This window comes from Emys orbicularis, chromosome 1, assembly GCF_028017835.1.
Source record: "Emys orbicularis isolate rEmyOrb1 chromosome 1, rEmyOrb1.hap1, whole genome shotgun sequence".
Taxonomy (NCBI): Eukaryota; Metazoa; Chordata; order Testudines; family Emydidae; genus Emys; species Emys orbicularis.
In genome coordinates, this window is record NC_088683.1 from 12,885,545 (window position 1) to 12,912,899 (window position 27,355).

General features: G+C 44.9%; 1 protein-coding gene across 1 annotated transcript; it reads right to left on the reverse strand.

The window, feature by feature from the left end:
• On the reverse strand, positions 1-26,939 carry IL2RA (interleukin 2 receptor subunit alpha). The gene is made up of 7 exons (XM_065397470.1): positions 26,873-26,939; positions 8,772-8,957; positions 5,282-5,359; positions 4,714-4,947; positions 3,289-3,336; positions 1,953-2,019; positions 1-121 (listed from the first exon to the last, which is right to left on the reverse strand). Exons 1-7 carry the CDS (start codon positions 26,937-26,939, stop codon positions 1-3), a joined length of 801 nt encoding a protein of 266 aa, XP_065253542.1.
• Positions 26,940-27,355: the final 416 nt, after the last annotated feature.

The window sequence follows — 27,355 nt, forward strand, 5'->3', positions numbered from 1 at the left end:
TCACATGTTGGATTTTAGTCTGTGAGCTTCCTCCTCATTCTCCATTTCCACTCTTGCTGCTGTTATTAGAATGGACTTTGTCTTTTCAATCTTTACGTCTTCTGTCAAACTCCTCCATCTCCTGTAGCAAGACAGTAAAATCACAGCCTTTGGTTAGAATGCAGCATGTCCCTGAAAGTTCTTTGGTAGAGGATAGAAGGGAGTGGGTATTGCAGTCATCTTTAGCAAACAAAACCTTGGAGCTCAGGTGCACCATTCATTTCAAATAAGCAATTACGGTTTTAAAAATGGAAACAAATATTTTAAGTTTAAACTGGAAATTGATCAGAAGTGGCGACACAGCCCTGGAGCAAAGTGCCTTCCGTGTAAGAGCCTGCTTAGTAAACAGGCCCGGCTGATGTTTCTGAATGGTTTGATGGGGCCAGCCCTATGTTAGGCACAAGGCAATAATGATGAAAAAGGCACCGAGAACTGCTGAGCTCCTCCCTCGGAAAGGGAAGAGCACAGCCTGCTTGCCAAATACAGATGATAAGAAACACGACTGACAATAACTGATTCCATCATCTTATAAGCATCATCTCCGTCTTATCTGGACTGAGCCTTTTTAGCTAACTTTCATCCAGGCCTCGAAATGGGTCATCTTGATTATCACTACAAAAGTTTTTTTTCTCCTGCTGATAATTGCTCATCTTAATTAATTAGCCTCTTAGAGTTGGTAGGGCAACTCCCAGTTTTTCATGTTCTCTATATACATCCTGATTTGGTGGTCTGTGGTAGACCCCTACCATGATATTGCCCCTATTTTTTGCCCTTGTATCTTCACCCTGAGGCTTTCAACTGGTCTTTGAACTGGGGCACCTGGCATTGGCCAATGTCAGAAGACAGGACACTGGGCTAGATGGATCTTTCGCCTGACCCAGTATGACCATTCTTATGTACTTATTGCCTCTCATCTCCTTCTGGACCTCAGAACAAGTGTATACAATACATTCTTGATGTACAATGCAGCGCCTCCTCACATTTTTCTCCGCACCTTGATTCACATTTTTTAGGTTTTCTTTGCAACCCCCATCCCGTGCCCGAACCCCCTTTTCCCTCCCCCCCCCGATAGTTGAAATCCTCCAGTATTATTGAGTTTATATTTTTATAGTTTCTCTAATCTCCCTGGACATTTCACAGTCACCATCACCATCCTGGTCAGCAAGTCGGTAATATACTCCTATTGCTATATTCTTATTATTCAAGCATGGAATTTCTATCCATAGAGATTCTATGGTACAGTTTGATTCATTTAAGATTTTTACTATATTTGACTCTATACTTTCTTTCACATATAGTGCCCAGGAATGCTGGAACAAAGTGTATAGTGCGGGTGCTGAGAGCCATTGAACCAAACTGTAAACCCTGTATATGATGGAAACCACTTCAAGCCAGGGGGTGCTCCCGCACCCCCAGCACCCGTAGTTCCTATGATAGTACCTCTCCCACACCAGCATGACCTATTCTGTCACTCCTATATATTTTGTACCCTGGTATTATAGTGTCCTATTGATTGTCATCATTCCACCAAGTTTCTGTGATGCCTGTTATATCAATGTTGTGAAATCCACCTTAAATCCAGTGTATGTGCACCAATCAAACCTCATTTACCTCTTAGCAATGTTGTCCACTCATTATTAGACAACTTATTCCCTTATTAACACCTCTGTCTCACAAACTCATTGCCAAGCTTCACAGAGTAAGCAGATTTGTGCCCATTTCAAGCTTAAAAACGTTAATCCTGATTTTTTCATAGTGCCTTTATTTAATATAGTTAATCATTTATATCATAAAAAGAATACATCAATGAATCCTGCCTATGCTGTGTATGGAGTGATGTGGCTAATAACTCCATGTATGCTATGGATTGTTTAGATTCAATTAACTCATTCCTGCCATGCCATGCTACTTACCATAGTTTCGGTACGATGATCCACCCCAAAATGATGAAAATGATTGGGAAGACAGCAGAGACAGCAACTTTTGAGAAGACACAAAAAATCAAATCTATTAGCTGATGATATTGTCTGAAACACTACAGAGTGATTAGCATGGTTCTAAAGAAAACAGCAGTTTCCCCAAAGTTAATTTAGAGAAATAGGTGTCAGGAAAGGGATAGTATCAGGAGGTAGCTGTGTTAGTCTGTATCCACAAAAACAATGAGGAGTCTGGTGGCACCTTAAAGACTAACAGATTTGTTTGGGCATAAGCTTTTGTGGGTAAAAACCCACCTCTTCAGATGCAAAGGAAAGGGATTGGAACTCGCCTCCATGCACTATAGAGAAAGAGATAGCTAGCTGTATCTCAGCACCACGGCCGTGCTGTTTACTCAGCCCTCCTGCAGAACTCCTACAGAAGGGCCAGAGAGATCCATATTAAGAGCATTCACCACTGCAGTTATGGTGAGGCCATTGCAAAATAGCCTTGGGATACAAATGCCTCTATCATGGGAAATATTTGTGATGCTATTTATTCTGTTCATTTAATTTCATTCCATCACTCCCGCTTATTATTATGGGTATTATAGTAGCACCTAGAGGCCCCAACCGAGACCAGAACCCATTGTGTTAGTTCCTATACATACACATAGTAAGAGTCAGTCCCTGTCCCAAACAGCTTACAATCTAGTTGCTCGGCTGGTGCTGCTTTGGTTTGATTTGTATAGTTTTAGGGGTACTGGCTTTGTGGATTGGAGCTGCACCTTTCTCTAAAACAACAAGGAGTCTGGTGGCACCTTAAAGGCTAACAGATTTATTTGGGCATAAGCTTTCGTGGGTAAAAAAACCTCGCTTCACTTCACTTTTTTACCCACGAAAGCTTATGCCCAAATAAATCTATTGGTCTTTAAGGTGCTACCGGACTCCTGGTTGTTTTTGTGGATACAGACTAATGCGGCTACCCCCCGATACTTGGCACCTTTCTCTGTGATCCTTACAGGGCCAAGTTCACTGTCAGTTCTCAGCAAATTGATTTTCAATGGGACTCGGGCGCCAAACTCCCTTAGGTGCTGAAGTTTCCACCCTAAGTGGCTTAAATGCTTATACTCCCATTTACCACCCTGAACAATGTATGTCCTTCTTTGGGGTTTACATCCGTCACAGAGTAGTAGGTATTTATCGTGTGGTGCAAAATATTCCTTAGTTCTGATTGTGCCGGGTCTCTTAAGGGGAGTCACAAATTTAAAGGGGGAAAGTGACTATCCTAAAGGAGGGAGAAATACCACCCATGAATGAGCTGAGCCTGGTGTACCTGTGACAGGAAACATCACTGATGGGACATGGAACAGATCTGATGTATCTAAAAAGAGAGAAATTCCTGTTGTTAATTATTGATGTATTGCTTCCAATGAGGAGGGATGGTCATTCATGGAATCAGAGCCATACTGAGGTGGGCACTTGCATCTGAGAGCTCACTTTCATCACACAGAGATGTTATAATTGCCCTGTCTGCTCTTTAAACAACCAATCAACACTTCCAGCCTGCGAGTGTGCCCAGTCTACTGCCTGTTATATATGAATGTGATGTAAACTGCAGCATCCAGTGAACTGGGATCGAGCTCACCAAGAGGCACAGTATTATTCCATGTCAGTTTGGAGAGGAAGGATGGTCCAGGCATTAGGCCTCTGGCTTAGACATTAGGAAACCAAGATTCAATTCCCTGTTCTGCTACAGGCTTCTTGTGTGACTTTAGGCAAATGACTTAGGTCTAGAGTCATAACAATACTTAGGCTCCTAACTTCCACAGAAATCAATTATAGATTGGGGGGAGGGGTAGCTCAGTGGTTTGAGCATTGGCCTGCTAAACCCAGGGTTGTGAGTTTAATACTTAAGGGTCCACTTAGGGATCTGGGGCAAAATCAGTACTTGGTCCTGCTAGTGAAGGCAGGGGGCTGAACTTGATGACCTTGCAAGGTCTCTTCCAGCTCTAGGAGATAGGATACTCCATTAATTTCTTAAATTTCTAGATCTGGGCCTTAACCTCTGTGTGCCTCAGTTCCCCATTTGTAAAATAGGGGTCATAGTACTGCCCTGCCTCACAAGGTGTTGTGGGGATAAATACATGACAGATTGTGAGGTGCTCGGATACTGTGGCAAGGGGGACTGTATAAAGACCGTATATAGATCTGCCTACAGCCCAATGAAGTCCCTAAACCCCAGTGCTACAAGAGGGGCTCCGATGAGACATCATTTTCTGAAGCTTTCATGTGTGTGACCTAGTGCCAGTGTGTTGTGGGGATGGTGGATATGCTCTGAGAAGTAGCAATTAATGCTGCTGGATTGGGGGGCTTTGGAGACCTCATCTATGATACGGAGACTTTTTTCCTTGTCTGGCAGTAGCGTGTCTGGAGAAACTGGGTCTGCACAAGGGTCAGGCACAATCTACTCCCAAACTGATCTTTTCTTTTGCTGGTAGCCACGTGCCTAGTGACGTGACTGTAGGGGGAAAGAAACCCAGCACTATACTGCAGCATGGCATTTCCTCTTCCCTTCCCCAGGGGTGGTTTCCACATCCCGTTCAGAAGCTCTGAAGATTCCACATTGTTCCCTACACCTGAGGCACTGAGTCACAGCCAGCTGGAGATGGCTGGTACCTGCACAAAGGGAAATGAATCGGAGCTGGAGCGAACACCTCATTCATCAGGGACTAGTCAATGCCAGAGCACCCCGTCGAACCTGTTATTGGAATCGGTTGGGTCATCTCTTCTCCACTCCTGCTGTCATTAGTGCACAGCAGACTTAGCCTTGTCCAGAAGGTTTTCCCACGCTCTTCCTTACATGTGCTGATATCAGAGGTTGTGGGTCGAGCATTATAACCGCTCAGACACTTGTAACGCAGTTCCTGACCCATGGCATAATGTGTCACCCTAGGTGTGGCATGTTCCACAGGGCTGGGTATCCCACAATAACCTATGAAATCCAAAGGAGGCAGACAGTTAGCTAGGTTCCATTTTTATCCCACTGTGGCTATTATCGCATCAGTGAGATTTGCAATGGCACAAAATGGGCCTGTGTGGAGAAAACCAGTCTCTCCCAATTCTTTGGGGCAATATGAAACATTTGATCACACAGTAACAACTGCTCCTAGCAAGTGGGTTTTGTAACCGCTGTGTCTGAATCAAAGATGACAAAATCTAATACAAAACATTAACGGGTGGGATTTTGAAAATACTCAACTTTGGACTTTTTCTGCTTCTATGGAAGTCAATAGGAGAAATATGTTACAGTCATTAATGAGTGGTACCTGCAGTGTCAGATGGCACTATGGTGACTGGATTCTCAGGTTTTCTTTCTGACTGTTGTGAAGTAGCCCCGGAGTCCCCTATGGAGAAGATTAAGCTTAGTGTCTTTTTCTGTAAGAGAAGCTGATATTCTATAGACTCATAACTGGAAAAGCCCCATTTGATTGCCTAGGCCAACCCCTGCCAGTACAAAGTTGTTCCTTACAGCACATAATCTGCCTCCACGTAATTCAGAGTATTCCATATTTGCCTTCTTAGACCTTCCTCTGAAGCATCTGGGTCTGGCCCCGCTCAGACAGTTTACTGGACTAGATAGACCATTGGTCTGATCCAATCTGGCAATTCCTATGTTCTGGTGGGGTCTAGTTTAAAAAGTCACAAGTGGCAGGGTTTCCACTACCTCCATAGGGAGACTGTTCCACAGCCCAGTACACCATATTTCAATGCCAGGAAACTTTCCTTATATTTAACCTAAATATTCCCCATTCTTAGTTTGAAGGTAAAGATAATTGTTTCCTTACTTGGTGTGTTCCTGTATTGGTTAATGGTGCATAACAGGATTAGCTATAAAGAAACAGTATGTGGCACCCAGGTGGCTTTGCTATACAAGCCTGTGATTTACCTTACCAGAGATGACATCCCTAAATCCATTTCCCATCTAAAGTACAACAAAACAGGACATATTCAGCCCTGGTGCATCTCAGTTTAAGTCAATGGAGGTGCCCCCATACTCACAGTAGAGCAGCATGTGGCTTAGTTCTACTGTGATTGGCTCCACTGTCCATTCTTACTGATGTCTATGAGTGTACATAACAACAACCACAGACCATAACTGAGCATCAAACACGTTTCTGAAGCATAGGGCTCCTAGCAAAGAAGACTGGAACCATGGGTGTGCCCCAGGGGACACAGAGACAGATACATGTCCACCAGATCAGATTGAAATAGTTCAAAAAAGGTTTAATCACTGCATCAGGTAAGAGGGAGTTTGCTCTTTGTTGAAGAAGAATGAGTCGGTGATGGGGGCAGGGTGTTGGAGCGAGACATGACAAGGAAACCTCCTTGTTGCCTCACTGACAGGGGTCCCATGGAACCAGCAAAATGAACGTCCAAACCGCTGCTAAGTAGGTCAGGAGGCATGAAGGCTCTACTGCGGTCAGAAGAGACTAAACCAGAGCGGCAGCAGTGTGAGAAGCGTATAAGGAAATAGCAAATCCTCCTCCCACTGGTCAAACTGTGTGGGGCGGCCAGTGAGGTTTGCGTTTGATTTGTATGGTTTTAGGTGTACTAGCTTCTTGGGGCAGGAACCACATCTTTCTCTGTGATCCTTACAGGACTGAGTTTGCTGTCAGCCATCAGCAAATAATAAATGAATAGATATCCACCATTAGGAAATTTTCCCTGATATGCTGCATGTTGATTCTAGAACTGGGCCTGAGCCACAGAGCCGCTCTGGAATTAGGATGGTTAACATCGTATAAACACCCAGATAAATAAAGAGCAGTTTGGATTCATATTCAGATCCAATTTTTTCCAAAGTTCAGAGCTACGATTTTGGTCTAGGCCCATCTCTGTTTTGTTCCTGACAGAAGCTTTGTCCTCTGATGGGTACCATATGTCTTTCACTTTGTAAGTTGTGTGTTTCCACTCTTTCTATTCACTCAACTTGCAGTGTGACTCTAAATTGGTCAAAAACAATGAGGAGTCCGGTAGCACCTTAAAGAATAACAGATTTATTTGGGCATAAGCTTTCATGGTTAAAAAACCACTTCTTCAGATACATGGAGTGAAAATTACAGACACAGGCATAAATATACTGGCACATGAAGGAAGTTACCTTACAAGTGCAGAACCAGTGTTGACAAGGCCAATTCAGTCAGGGTGGATGTGGTCCACTCCCAATAATTGATGAGGTGTCAGTACCAAGAGAGGGAAAATTGCTTTTGTAGTGAGCCAGCCACTCCCAGTCCCTATTCAAGCCCAAATTAATGGTGTTAAGTTTGCAAATGAATTGTAGCTCTACAGTTTCTCTTTGAAGTCTGTTTTTGAGGTTTTTTTCTTGAAGGATGGCTACTTTTAAATCTGTTATTGAATGTCCAGGGAGACTGAAGTGTTCTCCTAATGGCTTTTGTATGTTACCATTCCTGATGTCTGATTTGTGTCCATTTATTCTTTTACATAGAGACTATCCAGTTTGCCCAATGTACATGGCAGAGAGGCATTGCTGGCACATGATGGCATATATCACATTAGTAGATGTTCAGATGAATGAGCCCCTGATGGTGCGGCTGGTGTGGTTGGGTCCTATGATGGTGTCACTAGAGTAGATATGGGGACAGAGAAGGCAACAGGGTTTGTTACAGGGATTGGTTCCTGGTGTTTCTGTGGTGTGGTGTGTAGTTGCCGGTGAGTATTTTCTTCAGGTTGGGGGGCTGTCTGTAAGTGAGGACTGGCCTGCCTCCCAAGGTCTGTGACAATGTGGGATTGTTTTCCAGGATAGGTTGTAGATTGTTGATGCGCTGGAGAGGTTTTAGCTGGGGGCTATACGTGATGGCCAGTGGTGTTCTGTTATTTTCCTTGTTGGGCCTATCCTGTAGTAGGTGACTTCTGGGTACCCATCTCACTTTGTAAATCTGTTTCCTCACTTCCCCAGGTGGGTATTGTAGTTTTAAGAATGCTTGATAAAGCTCTGGTAGGTGTTTGTCACTGTCTGAGGGACTGGGAGTGGCTGGTTCACTACAAAAGCAGTTTTCCCTCTCTTGGTATTGACACCTCCTCATCAATTATTGGGAGTGGACCACATCCACCCTGACTGAATTGGCCTTGTCAACACTGGTTCTTCACTTGTAAGGTAACTCCCTTCTCTTCATGTGCCAGTATATTTATGCCTGTATCTGTAATTTTCACTCCATGCATCCGAAGAAGTGATTTTTTTACCCATGAAAGCTTATGCCCAAATAAAACGGTTAGTCTTTAAGGTGCCACCGGACTCCTCGTTGTTTTTGTGGATACAGACTAACATGGCTACCCCCTGATTCTAAATTGGTCAGTTTCACTTTCTGGTTAGAGTCTGTTTTACTTTCCTTTTCTTATGCACTAGTTCAACACTGTGGTGTTTCCAGCTCTGCAGGAAATCTTTATTAAATAGTAATAATACACCGAACCCTTTGTTTTAATTTCATTGTACACACTTCTATGTATATAAGGTTTTGTATTGTCAGTGGATGTCAATATCTGGGTGGCGGGTTTGCCAGGGAGAAGTAAGAATACAAAACACAATTCATTACCACAGTATTGTGTTGCCACTATAATAGCTAAATCAATTGAAAATTGCCTGTGCATATAGAAGATGTGCTTAGACCTAGCAGGATTTAGTTGGGGAATTAGTTGGGGATTGGTCCTGCTTTGAGCAAGGGGTTGGACTATATGACCTCCTGAGGTCCCTTCCAACCCTGATATTCTATGTTTCTATGAAGGATGGTAATCACTTACGTTCACATACAGAAGCTTTTGTGGTCCAGTGAATAAGCCCAGTATCATTAGTACAGACAATAAAGTTACTCTCCCCAGGTATCCTTCTATAGCCAGCTTCACACTTGTATCGCACCTTGCTGCCCACCATGATCCTGTCAATGGTAATCTCAGCAAACTCAATGTAGTGTGGGGTGGAGCACTTCCCTGCAAAGAGAAAGAAGGTCCATTAGGGTAACAGTACATGGCTGGAGGGCTTTGAATAACTTTGATCTTAGACAACCAGGGAGGAATGATGGCCATAGGGTTAGGGCACTCGATTAGTTCCATTACTGCAAATGGGGGATTGCATGTTTGAATACCCCCCGCCTTCCCATGCATTGTTCCTAGGTTCTGCCATCTCATAGTTGGTTTGGAAGCTGAAAGAATCACTGCAAAAGTAAAGTAATGACGTGGGGCCTGATCCTGTTCTCAGTCACCCTGATGTAAATCACGAGCTCCATATAAGGTAATGGAATTAAAAAAAAAGAAGGAAAATGATTAAAAATGAGGGTGGGGGAGCAGCTTTAAAGGGCTTCCCCCCTGTGACTAAGGGAGATGAAACCCCAGTCCAGATAGAAAGTGGCCCTGGGAAAATCCAGTCCAAGGTGCCAGTAACACGGGGTTCTCCTTTAGAGAACTACATCTTCAGGGAACAGGAAATGATAAAACCCAGGCTGGATGGAAAATGACACCCAGAATATCTGTTCCAGATCAGCGGGGGCTCCCTTTAATGGTCTCTCCACTTTCCACTGAGTGACTGGTGCAGCTGCCTCTCGGGATGGGGCCCTAACCCACTAGATAGCTTCACTCGATCAGGTTCTACCAACTGTGGGTCGCAACCCAAAACTGTCAAATGTGCCAAAGGATTGCAGGGCTCTCTGGCCTCAGCTCCCCGCTCAGGGCATTGGGACCCGGGGTATGGGGTTGCACCGCTGCTCCAGTTTGGCTCAGTCCCCCACCCATCATGATGCCAAACTGAGTAAATTACATTGTGATCCCATGTGCCAGGTTGCAATGCCACTCACACAAATTTGGCTCAGCTAACTCCCCGTTAGGGGGCTGGGGCAAACCTGAGTGGTGCAACCCCAGAGCAGAGAGCCAAGTCCAGCCAACCGCGGGGGGACAGGAGCAGTTGGTGTCATGTTCTCCAGTACGTACCAGACTGTACCTTCTGCCCTACAACCAGGCAAATACCCCTTTGTCATACTAGCTATCCTGGCCCCCAGATAATCCCCTTGCACGCTCAGCCCCCTACTCTTTCCTCCAGACCCCCCACTTTGCCCCAGGACCCCAAAACTTCCCCACTCCTTTACTCTCTGCCCCACATTGGCCATGCATGGGAGTTATGTGTTTTGGGGGGAGCTATTGGTTCACCAGTCCTCCCTCTAACCCCACATCATCCCCACAATGCACCCCACAACCCTCTGCCCTCCCAATTCCTTCCCCAGCCCTCCAGAATCCCCAACTGCTTCCTCACTATGTCCCCCAGTCTCCCCACTATGCCCACTTCACCTCCAGGCCCACAAATCCCTCCCCCCGCCCCTTACCCTCTGCTCCCCATCAACCGTGGGAGGAGCTGTGTGTTTTGGGGGCATCTCTCAGCTCACTGCCCCTCTCCCCAGTTGCTGGTGGGGGTACCCCAGATATCTCCCTGATGAACCCCTGCCGGGGGGCACATCAGGTCTGAGGGGTATCTTGGGCATGATCTGGGTCACGACAGGCCATCAAGGTTTACAAATGGGCCCTGAGCCCCCAAAAGTTGAGAACCACTTGTCTAATCTATCTTAGTGTAGTACCGAAGCTCCAAAAGAGCCACGAAAATAGTCCACGGATACCTGCTAATAGCTGATAATGAAGCTCTGGGGTGTTTTTGCCGAGTGTTATAAGGAAGACATATTGAAAACTCTGCTTTTGAGAAGACTTCTCAAGTACCTGAGTGGGTCTTTGCTTACTGGGCTCTGCGAAGCCAATCGTGGCCCCTCTTCCATAAACGCAGAGGGGCCCGTGGCAGTGGAATCGGGACTGTTTGGCTGGGTAGAGGGTGCGGGAGAATTTGGGCTGCCCTGGAGGGAGTATGGACCTCTTGTGTGCTGCAGAGTTCTGCTCCTTGGGGGCTAATGACCATCACTGTTAAAAACCGGGGGCTTATTTCTCTTTTGAATTGGTCTGGCTTTACCTTCCAGTCTTTTCCCAGGGCCGGCTCTACCATTTTTGCTGCCCCAAGCAAAAAAAGAAAAAACCGCTCGGACTGCCGCCCCAACTGCCGAAGCGCAAAACAAAAAAAGCTGCCTGGACTCTGCTGCCCCAAGAATGGACGGAATGCCGTCCCTTAGCATGTGCCGCCCCAGGCACGTGCTTCCTCCGCTGGTGCCTGGAGCCGGCCTTGTCTTTTCCTGTGCCTTTCTCCACTCGATTCAACAGCCCTTTCGTACCCAGTATGTTCTCCCTGTGAAGGTACTTATACACCATAAAGTCACCAATCGTCTCTGACAGATTGTTTACCAAGATCCAGACAGAGGGTAAGGTCTACGTGAGGCAGGAAAATCATCCTAATTTTCCCTTCGATTCAGGGGCAGAATTCTAAGAAGGGGCTCCCGGGGCAGAGGGGTAGTCCCTTCCAACACACCCTTGAGTCAGTGTGGGATGATTTGCTTCCTGATTTTTTTTTCCTTCAGAGTCTGTGGCTGTCAAACCACCACTAAATTAATGCAAAACATCTTTAAACTATATAACGTCCAAACCTCAAACCCCAATATTAACCAAAAGCCTTTGTGACTGAAAAGACAGAACTTTCTCTAGTCTGGATTTTTAATTTCTTCTTCAAGGGTGCTCTAGTGTTTGGGGGGATGAAACAATAGTTCCTTGTGACGACATAGATTGTAATCCACGATGCACAGCGAGAAGAGTTGACTATTCAAATAGCATTTCAACGGTAAGTGGAGCAGGAGGGAGGCGTGGGGTAGGTGTGGAGAACTGTCATATCACTCAAATCACACCTGTGCCCCCAAATAGGTACATAAATGGCTCTTTCTGCCTAGCCAAGCTTTTGAACATTTTGGCCTTATATTATTTTTACTTTTAAAAAGATCTCCATACAACGTTTTACCTCCCATGCTCCGATGGCTGCTGCCATTCACTTCATCAGTAGGATTATTAGCAGCACAGGTTTCTACAAGAGGAGGAAAGGATATTGGGAGAATCCTGATCCTGGGAGTTTTGTCATTGACTTCAGTGGAGTCAGGATTTCACCCCTCATCTTTAATCCATCAGAGAAGGAATCTGCCTTGCAATCACTGAGTCTCAGCACCATTTACTCCCACTCCCCAGCAGGACCAGTGCAAGGATGTTTTTCGCCCTAGGCGAAACTTCCACGTTGCGCCCTCCCCCCTCCCCGAGCCCTGCGGCAGCTCCCCACCCCCCCCCAGCCCTGAGGCGCCCCCCTTGCGGCAGCTCCCCTCCCCTCCACCCTGAGGCACCCCCCCCCCCGCGGCAGCTCCCAACCCCCCCCCCAGCCCGGGGAGCCGTGCGGCAGCTCCCCACCCCAGCTCACCTCTGCTCCACCCCCTCCCTGAGCCCTGCGGCAGCTCCCCACCCCCCCTCCGCCCTGAGGCGCCCCCCTTGCGGCAGCTCCCCTCCCCTCCACCCTGAGGCACCCCCCCCCGCGGCAGCTCCCAACCCCCCCCCAGCCCGGGGAGCCGTGCGGCAGCTCCCCACCCCAGCTCACCTCTGCTCCGCCCCCTCCCCAAGCCCTGCGGCAGCTCCCCCCCCGCCCTGAGGCGCCCCCCCCCATGGCAACTCCCCACCCCCCCTCCACCCTGAGGCGCCCCCCCCACGGCAGCTCCCCCCCTGCTCGGGGAGCCGTGTGGCTGCTCCCCACCCCAGCTCACCTCTGCTCCGCCCCCTCCCCAAGCCCTGCAGCAGCTCCCCTCCGCCCTGAGGCACCCCCCCATGGCAGCTCCCCACCTCCCCTCCGCCCTGAGGCACCCCCCCTGCGGCAACTCCCCCCCCCAACCCGGGGAGCCGTGCGGCAGCTCCCCGCCTCAGCTCACCTCTGCTCCGCCCCCTCCCTGAGCCCTGTGGCAGCTCCCCCCCCCGCCCTGATGCGCCCCCCTGCGGCAGCTCCCCCCCCGCCTGGGGAGCCGTGCGGCAGCTCCCATCCCCAGCTCACCTCTGCTCCGCCTCCTCCCCGAGCATGCCATCACTGCTCCACTTCTCCCGCCTCCCAGGCTTGCGGCGCCAATCAGCTGTTTGGCGCTGCAAACCTGGGAGGGAGAGAAGCAGAGCGGGGCGGTGTGCTCAGGGGAGGAGGCGGAGCAGAGGTGAGCCGGGGCTGGGAGTTCCCCTGCGTGCCGCCCCCCCCCCTTACTTGCTGCAGGTGGCCCTCCCCGCGCCCCCCTACCCCAGCTCCCTCCGCCTAAATGCCGACGACGACCGGGGCGGCCGAAGATCCGGCCGCTGCGGTCGCCGCCGAAGAAAATGCCGCCCCCCAAATGCTAGCGCCCTAGGCAACCGCCTATGTTGCCTAACAGGTTGCACCAGCCCTGGTCCCCAGTAGTAAGGGTGATGCTGCTGAATGAATTTCAGAGCCCAGTTAGGTGGGGTGGGTTCGACTCTCCTTCCTTTACTCTGAGAGAGAAGCAATGCAGGAGACATGGTGGCTGGGAATGGCTATCAGGAACAATAGCTGTGTGAGTTCATGCCTGCCCCCTGCTGGCTGGGCTCAGATCACACCTCCTAATCCTGCCTAGCAGCGGCACAATGCCAATAACGTTACCTCAATATAGAGGAATATTCATGACCAGTTTCTTTTGTGGTGGCTCCCAAATATGAGGGTCAAAAACACTATAAAAATTAATTAGAAATATTCTGGCCCATTTTTCCATTTCCTTAGATTCAGACATTATTTTTCAAAGTTCATATTTTGACACCTGTAAATACTGGTAGTTAAAAGGCAATTATTTATCAGGAACAATTTCTAATATTCTGGTTAAGTATTTTATTTTCTTTATGAAATTAAAAATATATATATTTTACAGTTAAACTTGATATCTGCCTCAGCACTTGCATCCCTAATTGTATGGTGTAATGTTGAAAAAACAAAGATAATCCAGCACAAAGTCATTGAACCGAGTAATAGTTACAACAGCCACTAAGCAAAACAATAAAAAACTAGGAGATTCACAGTTATGTCCCCACACACTAAACAGCAACCAACCAACAACAGCTTATGGTGAGAAAGTGGAGGTTGCAAACCTAAAAATAATTCATTCAGAAAACAAGGACTGTTATGACAGCAGCAAATGACATCCAAATATAATTCTCAGTCACCTAGGATTAATTAAGAGTGGGTCATATTAATGCTGGTTGGGAGACACGATCAGGCTTTGCTGTAGACCCAGTGTTGGATGAATGCATTCCCAAATGAGGTTCTGGAATCATTTGCTCCGGGTCCCTGAATCTTGAGAAACTCAAAGATGGGATTCTGGACCTGGAGGGCTATCTTAGTATGGGGTGCTGTGTTAGGAAGGGCAACTGATTAATTGATGAATCCATTAGAGACAGAACCTGCCAAGAAGAGGGGGTGATCTGTAGACCAAGGGCCTTCAGTCAATGTAGGAAGCGAAAGATAAGACAAATGTGGTCAGTGGCTATTTATCTGTAATACACATCACAAATTGCTATGATGAGACTTCCCTGCTCATCACCTCCTCCCATTTCCTGTGACAAGAAACAATAATGCAACCCCCTCAGAGGACAAGGGCTAGGATCTCAAACTCCAGACCGTCCTCTGTCTTTAATTCTTCTTGCCTTCTACCCCTGACTCCTAAGATGTCCTCTCTGTGTAGATAATCATGGCCTTGCTGACATTACTTCCAGCCATGGAAATCAGTGATTTCTAAACCCAGTGCTATGATGTCATTCTCCAGGTTCCTCTTCTTTACTTTCACTGTCACCTACTGTCTCGCTTTGTACTTCCCCTCCTCCCCGCCCCCCCCCCCCCCCCACTCTCCTGCTTTAGTGAAAGCTGAGGGCAAGTGAGCACACAGGAGGAATAGCAGGAAGAAGGCAAAGAGATCCATTGTGCACAAATGATCTGAACTGTTTTAACGTCTTCAATCCACCTACATCTCTTCATTGTTAAAGGATTTGCCTTGTTTAAACTAGCAGCAGATTGTGGCTTCTAGAGGAGCTGCTGTACCCGAAATAGTTAACCACATGCTTTACCACAGACTGTCAGGGTGATTAAAATTAAAGAGTTATCAGATGAGAGACATTTCGTGAACACGTACTCTCACTTTCCCTTAAAGCTAAAAGCACGGTTCCCTCGAGACTTCAAACGCCTCTTTGAAGCAGCTGGTAGATCTGAATCTCACCAAACAGCATTCCAACCGACATCTCTTTAAATTCTTAACAAAAACCCACAACATTTCATCTATTCATTGTAAAGGGCAACTGCTCGCTTATCTGGCAAGCAGGTGAGATGCTTAGGGTTCTGCTGAGCTGCTGTGCACAATACTGCACAAAAAATGACACTTGTAAGTGATTGTGGACAACACCTCCACCCACTCTGCCGCTCAGACCCATAGTGTGGGTGTCATCTTCACATTGGTCCTCTCTCTGGATCCTCACAGCCGGGCTGTGTCCAGATCTTTCCAAGTCTTCCTGTACAACATCTCTAAGATCCAACCTTTCTTCTCCATCCACACAACTAAAACTCATCCAGACTCTTAGCATCTCACAGCATCCTTTTCTGTAGCCTTGACATGCAATCTTGCCCCACTCATATCCATTCAGAACGCTGCTGCATGGATCATTTTCCTACTTCATCCCTTTGACCGTGTCACCCCTTTCTTTGCTTCTGTCCACCATGTCGCCCTTCTCCATTGCATCAGACATAAATTACTTATCTTCACTTTCATGGCCATGGGTGGCGGGTATCATAGGCTGGGGGAGGCTGAGTCTCCCCAAACAGCCAGGTGTGGCCCCGCCCACACTCCATCCCCAATCCCCCTCTTGCTTCCTGCTCTGCGGGCGGCTCTTCCCCTGTGCCATGGCCCCAGCTGGCGCTGGCGCTGTGTTGCCTGCCCTCCCGGCGCTCCAGGGCTGGAGAGGCTGGGGCCATGCTGCCCAATCTCCTGGTGCTGAGGCTGCGCTGCCCGGCCACCCAGGGCTCCAGGGTTGGAGAGGCTGGGGCCATGCTGCCGAGGCTCCTGGCACTCGGGAGCTGGGGGGGGCTGGGACCACACTTCCCGCCCTCCCAGCGCTCCGGAGCTGAGGGGGTTGGGGCAGCACTGCCCGGCATCCCGGCCCTCCAGGGTTGGGGCCATGCTGCTCACCCTCCTGGTGCACTCTGGGGCTGGGGGCGCTAGCCTGGGGCGGGGGCCAGATGTCACAGTGGGGGGGCTCTGGGCTCTGGCGGGTGGGTGGAAGGGATGGGGCTGGGGGGCTAGCCTCCCCGAGCCAGCGGTTCACCCGCCGCCCATGTTCATGGCAGTAGTATACAGCATAACAACTCATGGCCTTTCATGATTTATCCCCATGCTACCTATCATCTCTATAAGAACATAAGACAAGCCATACTAGGTCAGACCAATGGTCCATCTAGCCCAGTGTCTTGTCTTCTGACAGTGGCCGGTGCCACATGCTTCAGAGAGAATAAACAGAACAGAGCAGTTTTGAGTGATCCATCCCCTGTTGTCCACTGATCGACCTAGCCTCCATGAATTTATCTAATTCTTTAAAAAAACCAATTATACCTTTGGCCTTCACAACATCCGATGGCAAAGAGTTCCACAGGCTGATTGTGCGTTGTGTGAAGAAGTACTTCCTTTGGTTTGTTTTACACCTACTGCCTATTAATTTCATCAGGTGACCCCTAGTTCTTGTGTTATTAGGTTTTGATCACTTTTGTAGTGGTAATGAGGGTGGCCCATTTCATTACAAAACCTAATTTTACCATACTAATTTCCCCCTACTGTTACTCACACCTTCTTGTCAACTGTTTGAAATGGGCCACCCTCATTCCTACTACAAAAGTGATTTTTCTTCCCTTGGTATTCTACAGTTAATTGAATTGTCTCATTAGCACTGACCCCCCACCTGGTAAGGCAACTCCCATCATTTCATGTCCTATGTCTATATATACCTGCTCCTGTATTTTCCACTCCATGCATCTGATGAAGTGGGTTTTAGCCCACGAAAGCTTATGCCCAAATAAATTTGTTAGTCTCTAAGGTGCCACAAGGACTCCTCGTTGTTTTTGCTGATACAGACTAACACGGCTACCGCTCTGAAACCCATCTGGTCCCTGTAATTTATTACATTTTAATTTATCAATTTGTTCCAAAAATCTCCTTTATTGACACCTTAGTCTGGGACAGTTCCTCAAATTTGTGACCTAAAAAGAATGGCTCAGGTGTGGGGAACTCCCTTACATCCTCAGCTGTGAAGACCTATGCAAAGAATTCATTTAGTTTCTTCGCAATGTCCTGGTCTTCCTAGAGTGCTCCTTTAACATCTTGATCATCCAGTGGCTCCACTGACTGTTTGACAGGTTTTCTGCTTCTGATGTACTTAAAAATATTCTAGCTGTTAGTTTTTGTGTCTGTAGCTAGTTGCTCTTCAGACTTCTTCTTGGCCTGCCTTATTATACTTTTACACTTGACTTGCCAGGATTTATGCTTCTTCTTAGTTTCCTCACTAGAATTTGACTTCCAATTTTCACAGGATGCCTTTTTGCCTCTAACCACCTCTTTAACTTTTCTGCTTAGCCAGATTGGCATTTATTTTTGGTCCTCATTTTTTTTTATTTGGGATATACATTTAGTGTGAGCCTCTGTTAAGGTGTTTTTAAATAGTCTCCATGCAGTCTGCCCGCATTTCCCCCTTGTGACTATTCTTTTTAATTTCCATTTAACTAGCTTCCTTATTTTTGTGTAGTTCCCCTTTTTTAAGTTAAATGCTACCAATATGTGGTGTTGACTCCTGCTTCTGCTCTATCAATGATGCTAGTCTTTGTCACCCACTTGTTACATTTTAAACAAGCACCTTTATGCTTTTTCCCATTTTGTCCATCACATTTGGGAGCAGCTCTCCATAAACATCTGCAAAGCCACCTCATTGTCTTCTTTCAAATCCCTCCTTTGAAACTCTCCTTTGTAGCCATCTGTCTGTCTGTCTATATCCACCTGTTGTCTTGTTTTCTTATACTTAGATTATACACCTTGGGGCAAGGACTGTCTTTTTTGTTCTGTGTTTGCACAGCCTCTAGCACAATGCGGTCCATAACCGGGGCTCCTAGGTGCTAGGGTAGTACAAATAAATAATAATAATAATGACTGTACTCTCAATATTGCTCATCTGCAAATGGAACTCACACCTTCTTGTCAACTTTCTGTAATGGGCCACTCTCTTTCCACTTCAAAAGTTATTTCTCCTCCCTTGGTATCCTGCTGTTAATTGATTTATCTCGTTAGACTGACCTAACACTTGGTAAAGCAACCCACATCCTTTCATGTATTTATACCTGCTCCTGTATTTTTTACTTCATACATCTGATGAAGTGGGTTCTAGCCCACGAAAGCTTATGCCCAAATAAATTTGTTAGTGTCTAAGGTGCCACAAGGACTCCTCGTTTTTTATTATTTTAATATTGGGCCTACAGGGCGCCCATTGTTTTGGCATGTGGGTGCATTACAGACTAAAACTAACTGCAATTTATAATTCTAATCAGACAAGTGAGGATAAGAATTCCATTGTGTGTCCCCCTTGGTAATCCTCCAAAGCCTATTTTGAGTAAAGGAAGTAAAATTCTCAGGGTTTCTATGTTTTCTCTTTTATTCCTATGCCATGTATGCTACATATGCCTTAGTTTTTAATGTTGACATTTCTCAGCTGGTTGGGACTTAATGTGAATAGTTCTGATTTGGTATGTTGTGAAAATATACATATTTAACAACATGACAACATTTCCTAAACATAGTAAATACAATATGGTTATTAATGCATTTTTCATTGTTCTTCTACAGTCTTTCTAACCGCAAGGCGCAAGAGGGGTGAGGTAATATCTTTTATTGAACCAACTTCTGTTGGTGACAGAGAGAAGCTTTTCAGCCATACAGAGATCTTTTTAGCTCTATGTGGCTTGAAAGTGTGTTTTTCTTACCAACGGAAGTTGGCCAATAAAAAATATTACCTCACCTACCTTGTCTCTCTAATATCTTGGGGCCGACACGACTACAGCTACACTGCATATAACATTCTGTTCAGTCCATCAGCAGTTCTATTAGGATAGCATTTAGAATGGTTGGAATTTTTCTTGAGAAGAAATGCCTCAGGAAAGGTTTTTACTCTTTGGTCAGAACTAGGGGAATGGAACGATACCCAAAATGTTAAAAGAAGAAAAGTTATCTGTACTTTGTCAAACCTCGAGTATTTTAATTCTAGGTTTGTGAGACAGTTCAGGTCATTTCTGGTTCACAAATTTTAAGGGCAGAAAGAACCATTAGATCATCGAATCTGACTTTCTGTATACCACAGGCCATAGAATTTAATCTCATTACTCCTGTATTGAGCCCATTGACTTGTATTTGACTAAAGCTTATCTAGTTAATAATTAATCGACTCACTGATAATACTCAGGCATCAAGTCTAAGGCATCACATGGAGTCACATAGCATGTTGCTTGGAAGATTATCAAGCGTCTATGTACATTTTGGTGCATTTATACTGGAAATTATGATTTCACAATATACAAAAGTTATGTTACAGCCCTTTGAAAAAAGTCACTGTTTCCCGGCATACCATTACTGCCCTGTAAAGCTGTTATGTTATGTCTGGGGTTTCTTTGTTTGCTTTTGACTGCATTGTTCATATGTTTCAGATCATACCAATACACAATGAATGCTGGAGGAAGGACTTTTGCTTTAGGACTTTAGAAGGATCTTTCAACTTTTTGGGTTGAACAAGTTGGTCCACTGGACCTGACATACTCTCAAATTAGTAAGGAGCTCTTTGAAAAAGTACTTGTCTCCTACACTATTTTATGGGTAATGCTTACATATAAGGAATAGTAGAGGATATTACCTCTTAATGATAATGATCTCTCAGTTTCATAGGGCCTTTAATCCAAATGAATCCCAAAGTGGTTTACTAATTTTACTGATTTATACAAATTACACATCCATTTCTCCTATTACATAGTTATCTACCTAATCTATTTATTTTCTCATTTCCTTGGGTGAAACGTGCCAATAGTTGAGCAGTGTAAAGTTACACTAACAAAAAGATTGGGACAGGAAGTGAAGATTAACTCAAGTTGGATTTAGAAGGGCTATTTAGGTATGCTGAATGTATTTAGCTATATTTAAATTTGGTTAGGACATTGAAGCTAACTCCTCCGCTCTTGCATAAGTGCCATGGGACTTTTAATGGTCATAACAACCATTTTATAGCTTATTCAAGAGATGTTAACGCCAGGAGCTCATTGTCTGCTAACACCATGATGCTGTCTAAGAGGAAAGAGTGACATCTCAGTACCAACATCACTTCCTTTAGCACTTGGTTCTTTCCCAGAAGTTTCCCATCCAGGTATACTGTTGAGTTATCCCAAAACTTATTAGTTGTTGAAATCTGGTAAGACCATGGCGTTAGAGTGTTTGCCAATTGCATGGCTATTTCATACTAATATTCGAGTTAGAGGACTGGTTTGATACAGGAATCCAGACAGAAAGTCAACTATTTTTTACCAAAATAGGTGAGAGGGGAAATTTGACATGGGTATTTATAGTACTAGGTAGACACAACATAGTGAGTCAGATGCCATGATAATCTGAACTAAGAATTTCCTTTTTTTTTTCTTCCATGGGTTTGTGACACTAGCTTTGACATGGTTTGATGCGGAATATAAACCTGTAACATACAGAATAGGACATTTTTTCCCTGAGTACATGCGTGACATGGAAGGGAACAGTAGTAGGCTGGCAGCTCTGAAGATTTACGCAGAAATTGTTGGAGAAAGCAACACAGCAGACAGAAACAGTCAGATAGTTCAGAAGTGAAGAAAACCTTTCCCAAGAGATAGCAAAAACGCAACCCTGTATCAAAATCCAGAGATTCCCACAAAAGGCTACTTCATGAGCTCATTTCACCAAGGGGTTTGATGCTGTTTCTGAAACTATATAATCTCTAGATGGTATCCGACAATTGAAACTGACCTGTGAAGAGAAGAACTGATACCCATCTGCTGGACTGAAATGGTAACTATTGTGCTCCAGCTTTGAAAACTTTTCCCAACTATTTTTGATCTAAAAGTAAAAAAATGGGTGTCGGTTCTGTCTTTGTAACTTTTCCCCCCTGAAGTTGTTTTGTTTTATTATCATTTGTTATGTATACAGGTAAGTTAGAAATGGATCTGAGTTGTGACGTTTGGGTCCAGTTCAAAAGTTCCCTGAAGTTTGGGAGTATTTGTGTCTGGGGTTTTGGACCATGTGTGTTGTAAACATATGTAGTACTTAACAAAATCTCATAAGAAGACAAGATCCTTTCCTCGAGGAGTTTACAATCTAACTAATACAAATAAAATACAAATGAGAAAATCAGGCATAGGCATGGTGAACAGCACCAGAAAGGAGATCAGATTGAAAGGCCAAGAGAAACCTTGCCGTATAGAAGAGACAGGTCTCAACTGTAATGACTATATAGGTGCTTCTTTATTCAGTTTTCTGGCCCTCGATAGGCCCTGTAGTTCAGGCTCTCTAGCTCATGGACTAACTAAACATGACAGGCCTGATTCACCATTGCCTGATACCTTGTGTCATCATTTAAACTGTACAAAGTGAGTGCCCTTTGGGCGTGAAATGCCACCGCCAGCATACATGAGTGAAGGCATGTGACTTGGTAGTATTTTACATGCACTTTACAGAGCTATATGTGATTCCAGAAAATCCGGCTCAGTTTGTGCTGCTAAGTATCACTACATATAGTGTCCCTAACTCCTGTCCTGTGCTAAGCAGCCATGCCAGCGACCGCTGACCACAGGGCAGATTTTTTAAAAGGGATGCTAAGGAAGAGAGGGAGAGTACTCAATACGCAGTCAAGAGGGAAATTGTTCCAAGCACAGAGAGCTGTGTGGAAAAGGCACAAAGCAAAAGATGGGAGAATTTATTTTCTATTCTGTCCTTTTTTGTTTCTTATACCCCTCTGTTCATTGTGGTAAAACCAAAGAGCTTGTCTTTCTCCGGGGCAACTGCTGAGTACATTGCAGTAGCAGCATACTCATTTGGTATTGAATAGATCGTGTGAGCAGCACATTATTTTGGTGCATGGGCATTTTCAGTTTTGAATAGACTTGACCACATTTTTACTCAGATGTGGCCTTTGTAACATTGGCCTCATCTGTGTTCATGCCCACAGGTAAAGGTCACTCTGCTAAGAAGGAGATTTGGCTATTAAAAGCATTTGTGTGCATATCGATTCAAACCCTATTCTTTGGCACTAACCTCCCCAATTTGGGGTTTTGGTTGGGTTTTTTTAGGGGGAGAGAATGGGGATGTAATAGAACATCACCTGTGAGAGGAATTGCTCTGGGTGACAAACATACGGCCAGAATATATGGGTGGTTGGGGAATACATGATCCAACCTTGTATAATACTGAAAAAACTGATGAATCACACTAGTTTGGTTTGAAATGGTAGGGAAAGAAGTCTAAGAACAGTGCCCAACTGAGTGATGTCCACCTCACAACAATAATCAGAGCCATTTGGTTTTTCACTGGCAGTCTCAGCAGGGAGAGCAAGGGCTGAATAGGCATTATTCATTAGTATGTATTTATACCTTGTAATGACCCTGCCATTTTACAAAATTGAGAGTAAAGCATCTTCCCTGACCTAGAGGGCTGAAGCTTTAAAAATGAGAAGATAAAGAAAAGCCAGCAGTGCAGAGATGAGGAGATCATTGGTGAAGAGAACAAGGTGGGATGGAGTGGGTTGTAAGGAAGGATTTGAACCAGGTGAGAGGAAATCTGGCAAACAAGAATGGGAAATTGTTCTAAAGTTCACAGCCAGGCCTGGGAGATGGAGGCAAAGGGCAGCAAGAGACAGAAAGCCAGTGAAGGAATTCGAGGGGTGGAGGGGGCTGTCAGTGCAGTGGAACAGGTTTTAGCAGCAGAGTTTTGGACTGACTGGAGGGGAGAAACAAGGGGGCTAGAGAGGAGGTTACAGTTATCAAGGCGAGTGTGACCAAAGTCATGGGCATGTGTTTTTAACAATGGAACTTTAGTGAGAGACTGGATATGGGGTTAGAAGGAAAGAGATGAGTCAGAGACGATACCATGATCATGAGCTTGGGAGATGGCAAGCTGATGGAGTTACCGGTGGTGACATGATAAGGGAAGTGGAAGAAGAGGATTACACTGGATAATAAGAAACTGGAGTACACTCAGGCCCTAATGGGGAAAGAGGAAATTTCTTCATCTCAAAGTGGAGATAATGTAGAGAGTCCCTGTTTGTAGCAACTTCTACCTTTCCTAGACCATCAGATCATGGGGTTGGCAGTCTTTTAGTACAGAGCAAGGGGTATTTTTATATTGGGCATTTACTTGATAAGGGCTGCTGCAACTGGGATTCCAAGGGGTTGCTATAAAGTAGCTTGCTCTCTGGTCAGCCTAGTGAGGACTTTGTGCGTGTGCTTGATGATTTAACATTGTATGTAACATCCAGATACCATGGTGATGGGCATTGTATACAGATACATACGTTGTGTATACATTTCTGAGCACTGGTACTCTACATTTTAAATTAAATTCTCAATTTTTTATTTTAGTCCTTTCTGGGAATGAGCCACACTTCAATACAGTATATTAAAATTCAAAGGGATCTTGACAAATTGGAGCACTGGGCTATAGACAACAAAATGAAATTCAACAAAGACAAATATAAGGTGCTACATTTAGGGAAGAGAAACCAAATATACAAATATAGAATGGGGGATAACTGACTTGGCAGCAGCACTGCTGGGAAGGATCTGGGAGTTGTGGTGGATCACAAGCTCAACATGAGTCAGCAATGTGATGCTGTGGCAAAAAAAAGGAAACGCAATTTTGGATTCCATTAACAGAGGCATAGCATGCAAGTCACAGGAGGTGATAGTACCGCTTTACTCAGCGCTGGCGAGGCCTCAGCGCTGGACTCAGAACTGGGTCCAATTTTGGTCACCGCTGTATAGAAAGGATGTAGAGAAACTGGAAAGGGTCCAGAGGCGAGTGACAAAGATGATCAAAGGGATGGAATGCAAGTCATATGAGCAAAGGCTGGAGGACCTGGGTATGTTTAGTTTGGAAAAGGGGAGATTAAGGAGGGACATGATCGCAGTCTTCAAATACACCTCTACCCCAATATAACGCTGCCCTTGGGAGCCAAAAAATCGTACCGCGTTATAGGTGAAACCGCGTTATATCGAACTTGCTTTGATCCGCCGGAACGTGCAGACCCGACTCCCCAGAGCGCTGTTTTACCGCGTTATATCCGAATTCGTGTTATATCGGGTCGCGTTATATCGGGGTAGAGGTGTACTTGAAAGGCTGCCATAAAAAAGATGGAAAAAAATTGTTCTCTCTTGCCACAGAGGGCGGGACAAGAGGCAACAGGTTCAAACTCCAGCAGAGCAGATTTAGATTAAATCTCAGGAGAAATTTCCTAATGGCAAGAACAGTAGGACAATGGAACAAACTGCCTAGGGAAGTCGTGGAATCTCCTTCACTGAAGGTTTTCAAAAAGAGGCTGGATATCCATCTGTCTTGGATGGCTTAGACCTAACAAATCCTGCATTTGGCAGGGGGTCAAACTAGATGACCCTTGTGGTCCCTTCTAACCCTATGGTTGTATGATTCTATGATTTTCTGTTAATCTAGGATGATTAGTTGGATTGGGGCAGGAACTATCTTTTTTGTCCTGTGTTTGTACAGCACCTAGCACAATGGGGTCCTGGTGCGTGTCTGGGGCATCTAAGTGCTATCACAACACAAACAATAAATAAGAAGAAGGTAAGAGACAGTATGTCCAATGAACCAGAAGACAGGAGACATGAGTTCTCTCTACCCCTGCTGTACTGTGCAACTTAAATAAGTGAATGATCTCTCTCTGCCTCAGACTCTTCATCTATAAAATGAGGGAAATGATGTTTGCCCACATTTTGGAAAGCTCTTCGAGAGCCACTGATGAAAAGTGCTATATGAGAACTAAGTATTTTTATTTTCATTCTCCGTCCAGAAATGTTCATTATTGACAGTGTATTTGCCCAGAAACCCTGTGCTATATGAACTGTGCAACAGAATTTATTTTATTACATTGATCTGCAATACTGGGAGAGCTGGAAAATCAAGGGATAAATGCGGTGCCACAGGCACTGTAGGTGCAGTGATTACAAAGAGACATTGTCAAGTTTGGCCCATAATTTGGCCTATCCTCTTTTAGTTCTATGCGTTTGCAAGACTCCCTACTGTCCTTTACATGTTCCCCATAAGAAAGAAAACAACACACTAACACCCGCAGTACTCAGAGACAACCCTACAATAACTAAACTGGAGGGGAAAAGATTTTGGTAAAGAGTTAGTTCAGTTTCAAAGGGCATTATTATAAAGAGAATAACAAAATGAAGTTAAAAATCATGAAAGTATCGGGACAGGCATTCATAGTAAGTACAGGAAGCGAAGGAAAGAGGGGGTGTAATGCAGGAGAGATAACTATATGGAAATATCTTAAGTTAGTCTTCTATATTTATAAATTCATCACAGAATTCAATTACAGAATTCAGTATGAAATGCAAGTGTTACACACCCCTCAGTTTTTCCATGATTCTAAGAAAGGCTTCTGATAAATGCAGATCTCAGTGTGTGCTCTCGTTGTGTGTACTCTCCCAGGGCACAGTAATACAGAGAACGTGATACACAGGACTTGACTCATCCCAGAACTGATTCCATTTACATATCTCCTGCTGAACATTTCACAGTGAGACTGCCACATGCATCATTTAAAATCATGCAAGGGATGCTGGCATTTCAGGTTGCAATTACAATGTCTCCATTTAATAAAAAGATGCAGATGTATCAATGCATTATTCTCTGAAGATAAAATTGCCTGGAGATTAAACGTTTTGTTTATGAGTAGATTGGGGCAACAGCCAGGTCAAGTTATTCCATTATATACAATACAATCTCCTCTCAAAATTACAATTGCTCTGGTACAATTTCAGTACCCAGTGCTGGATGTGAGCAATTAGCAATGAAGTCTTCAGTTTGTCTGAGTTTCTTTCCCATGAAAGAATTTATTTCTGAATTTCTTACCCGGCTCTTACCGCTGAAGTTGGAAATACTTGTGATGTTTAGAACAGAAATATCATAGGTACTGACATTACAATTTATAGACATCTTTGCATTCAAACATACTAATTCAGACTCAAACACAGATACCAATTACTTATATATTACCAATCTGTTCCTCAAATTCAGCCAATTTCTTAGGGTAAGTGAATACCCCAACAGGTAATACTAATATAAACCAGTAGTGCGTGGTGAATGGTTAATCTAATTACTTCTAGAATGAATAGATAGCATTTATTAAAGGGGTGAAAAAGCATAATTGGTATTAATCACATCTGTAGCAAACCTCGATTATATATCCGCTACTAGCAAGTACACCAAAGTCACTTGCAAGTTATCTGAGGAGGTTATTGACATTTCAATTTCTATTTTTATATTTCCTAAAGTTTCATGCAAAATGGAAAAAAAAAACCAAAGATCTATTTGTGCTAGAAGAGTGCGTAGTATTCCTTTGATCTGCCCACTGTTCCAGTGATGGGTTAGAAGAGTCATATGTTACTCAGACAAAACAGGTAATGGTCCCAATTGTCTCCAGTTGATGGTTTGTGGGCACATTTCTCTTGCTTCCTTAGAATACAAAGTTCCTTTAATCTACTAACCTCTTGCCTTACCTTAAAGTAGTCAGCGTGTCAGTAACCTACGCCAGAGCGACGAAGCAATAGTAAACCTGGTTTTACTTTCCAGAAAGCAGTGATGATCTCTTACCATTTCCATGTCCAGTTGCCTCTCCGGATCGGAGCAAGCCCCACAAGAAAAGAAAAACGAGCTCCATGTAACCTGTTCACGTATTTTTGACACAACGCTGATGAGGAGGAGGTTTTTAAAAGGTTAAGGGGCTTTCACTCGGTGAATCAATGATCTGTCGATTACACTACGACAGAAAAAGGGATAGCCATTTGGAGGGCACAGCTAGGACATTTCTCTCTGGTCAGCATATCATCCTTTTGCTGTCTAGATCTGTGTGAGAGAATGAAACTAATGATGTGTGATACAGTTTAGCTGTGGTGTGTAGGAAGTGGTTGATAGGTAGGTGGCTCTTATTTGCACCCTCAGCTTCATTTCAATTGTCGGTCAGAAAGGGTGGGGAAAAGCTTTAGCTGTCAGGTTTGGACACTTACCTACCAAATGGAAAAATTTTGTCCCTTTTAGGGTGACCAGACAGCAAATGTGAAAAATCGGGACGGGGGG

What these genes read in the sequence shown, in the direction of transcription:
- IL2RA (XM_065397470.1), bottom strand. Translation starts at nt 26,939, where the DNA reads ATGGAGCTCGTTTTTCTTTTCTTGTGGGGCTTGCTCCGATCCGGAGAG. An exon ending in AAAAGCTTCTGTATGTGAAC is followed by an intron (nt 5,360 to 8,771) that starts GTAAGTGATTAC and finishes TCTTCTCCATAG; the next exon opens with GGGACTCCGGGGCTACTTCA. An exon ending in CCAACCGATTCCAATAACAG is followed by an intron (nt 3,337 to 4,713) that starts GTTCGACGGGGT and finishes CTCTCTTTTTAG; the next exon opens with ATACATCAGATCTGTTCCAT.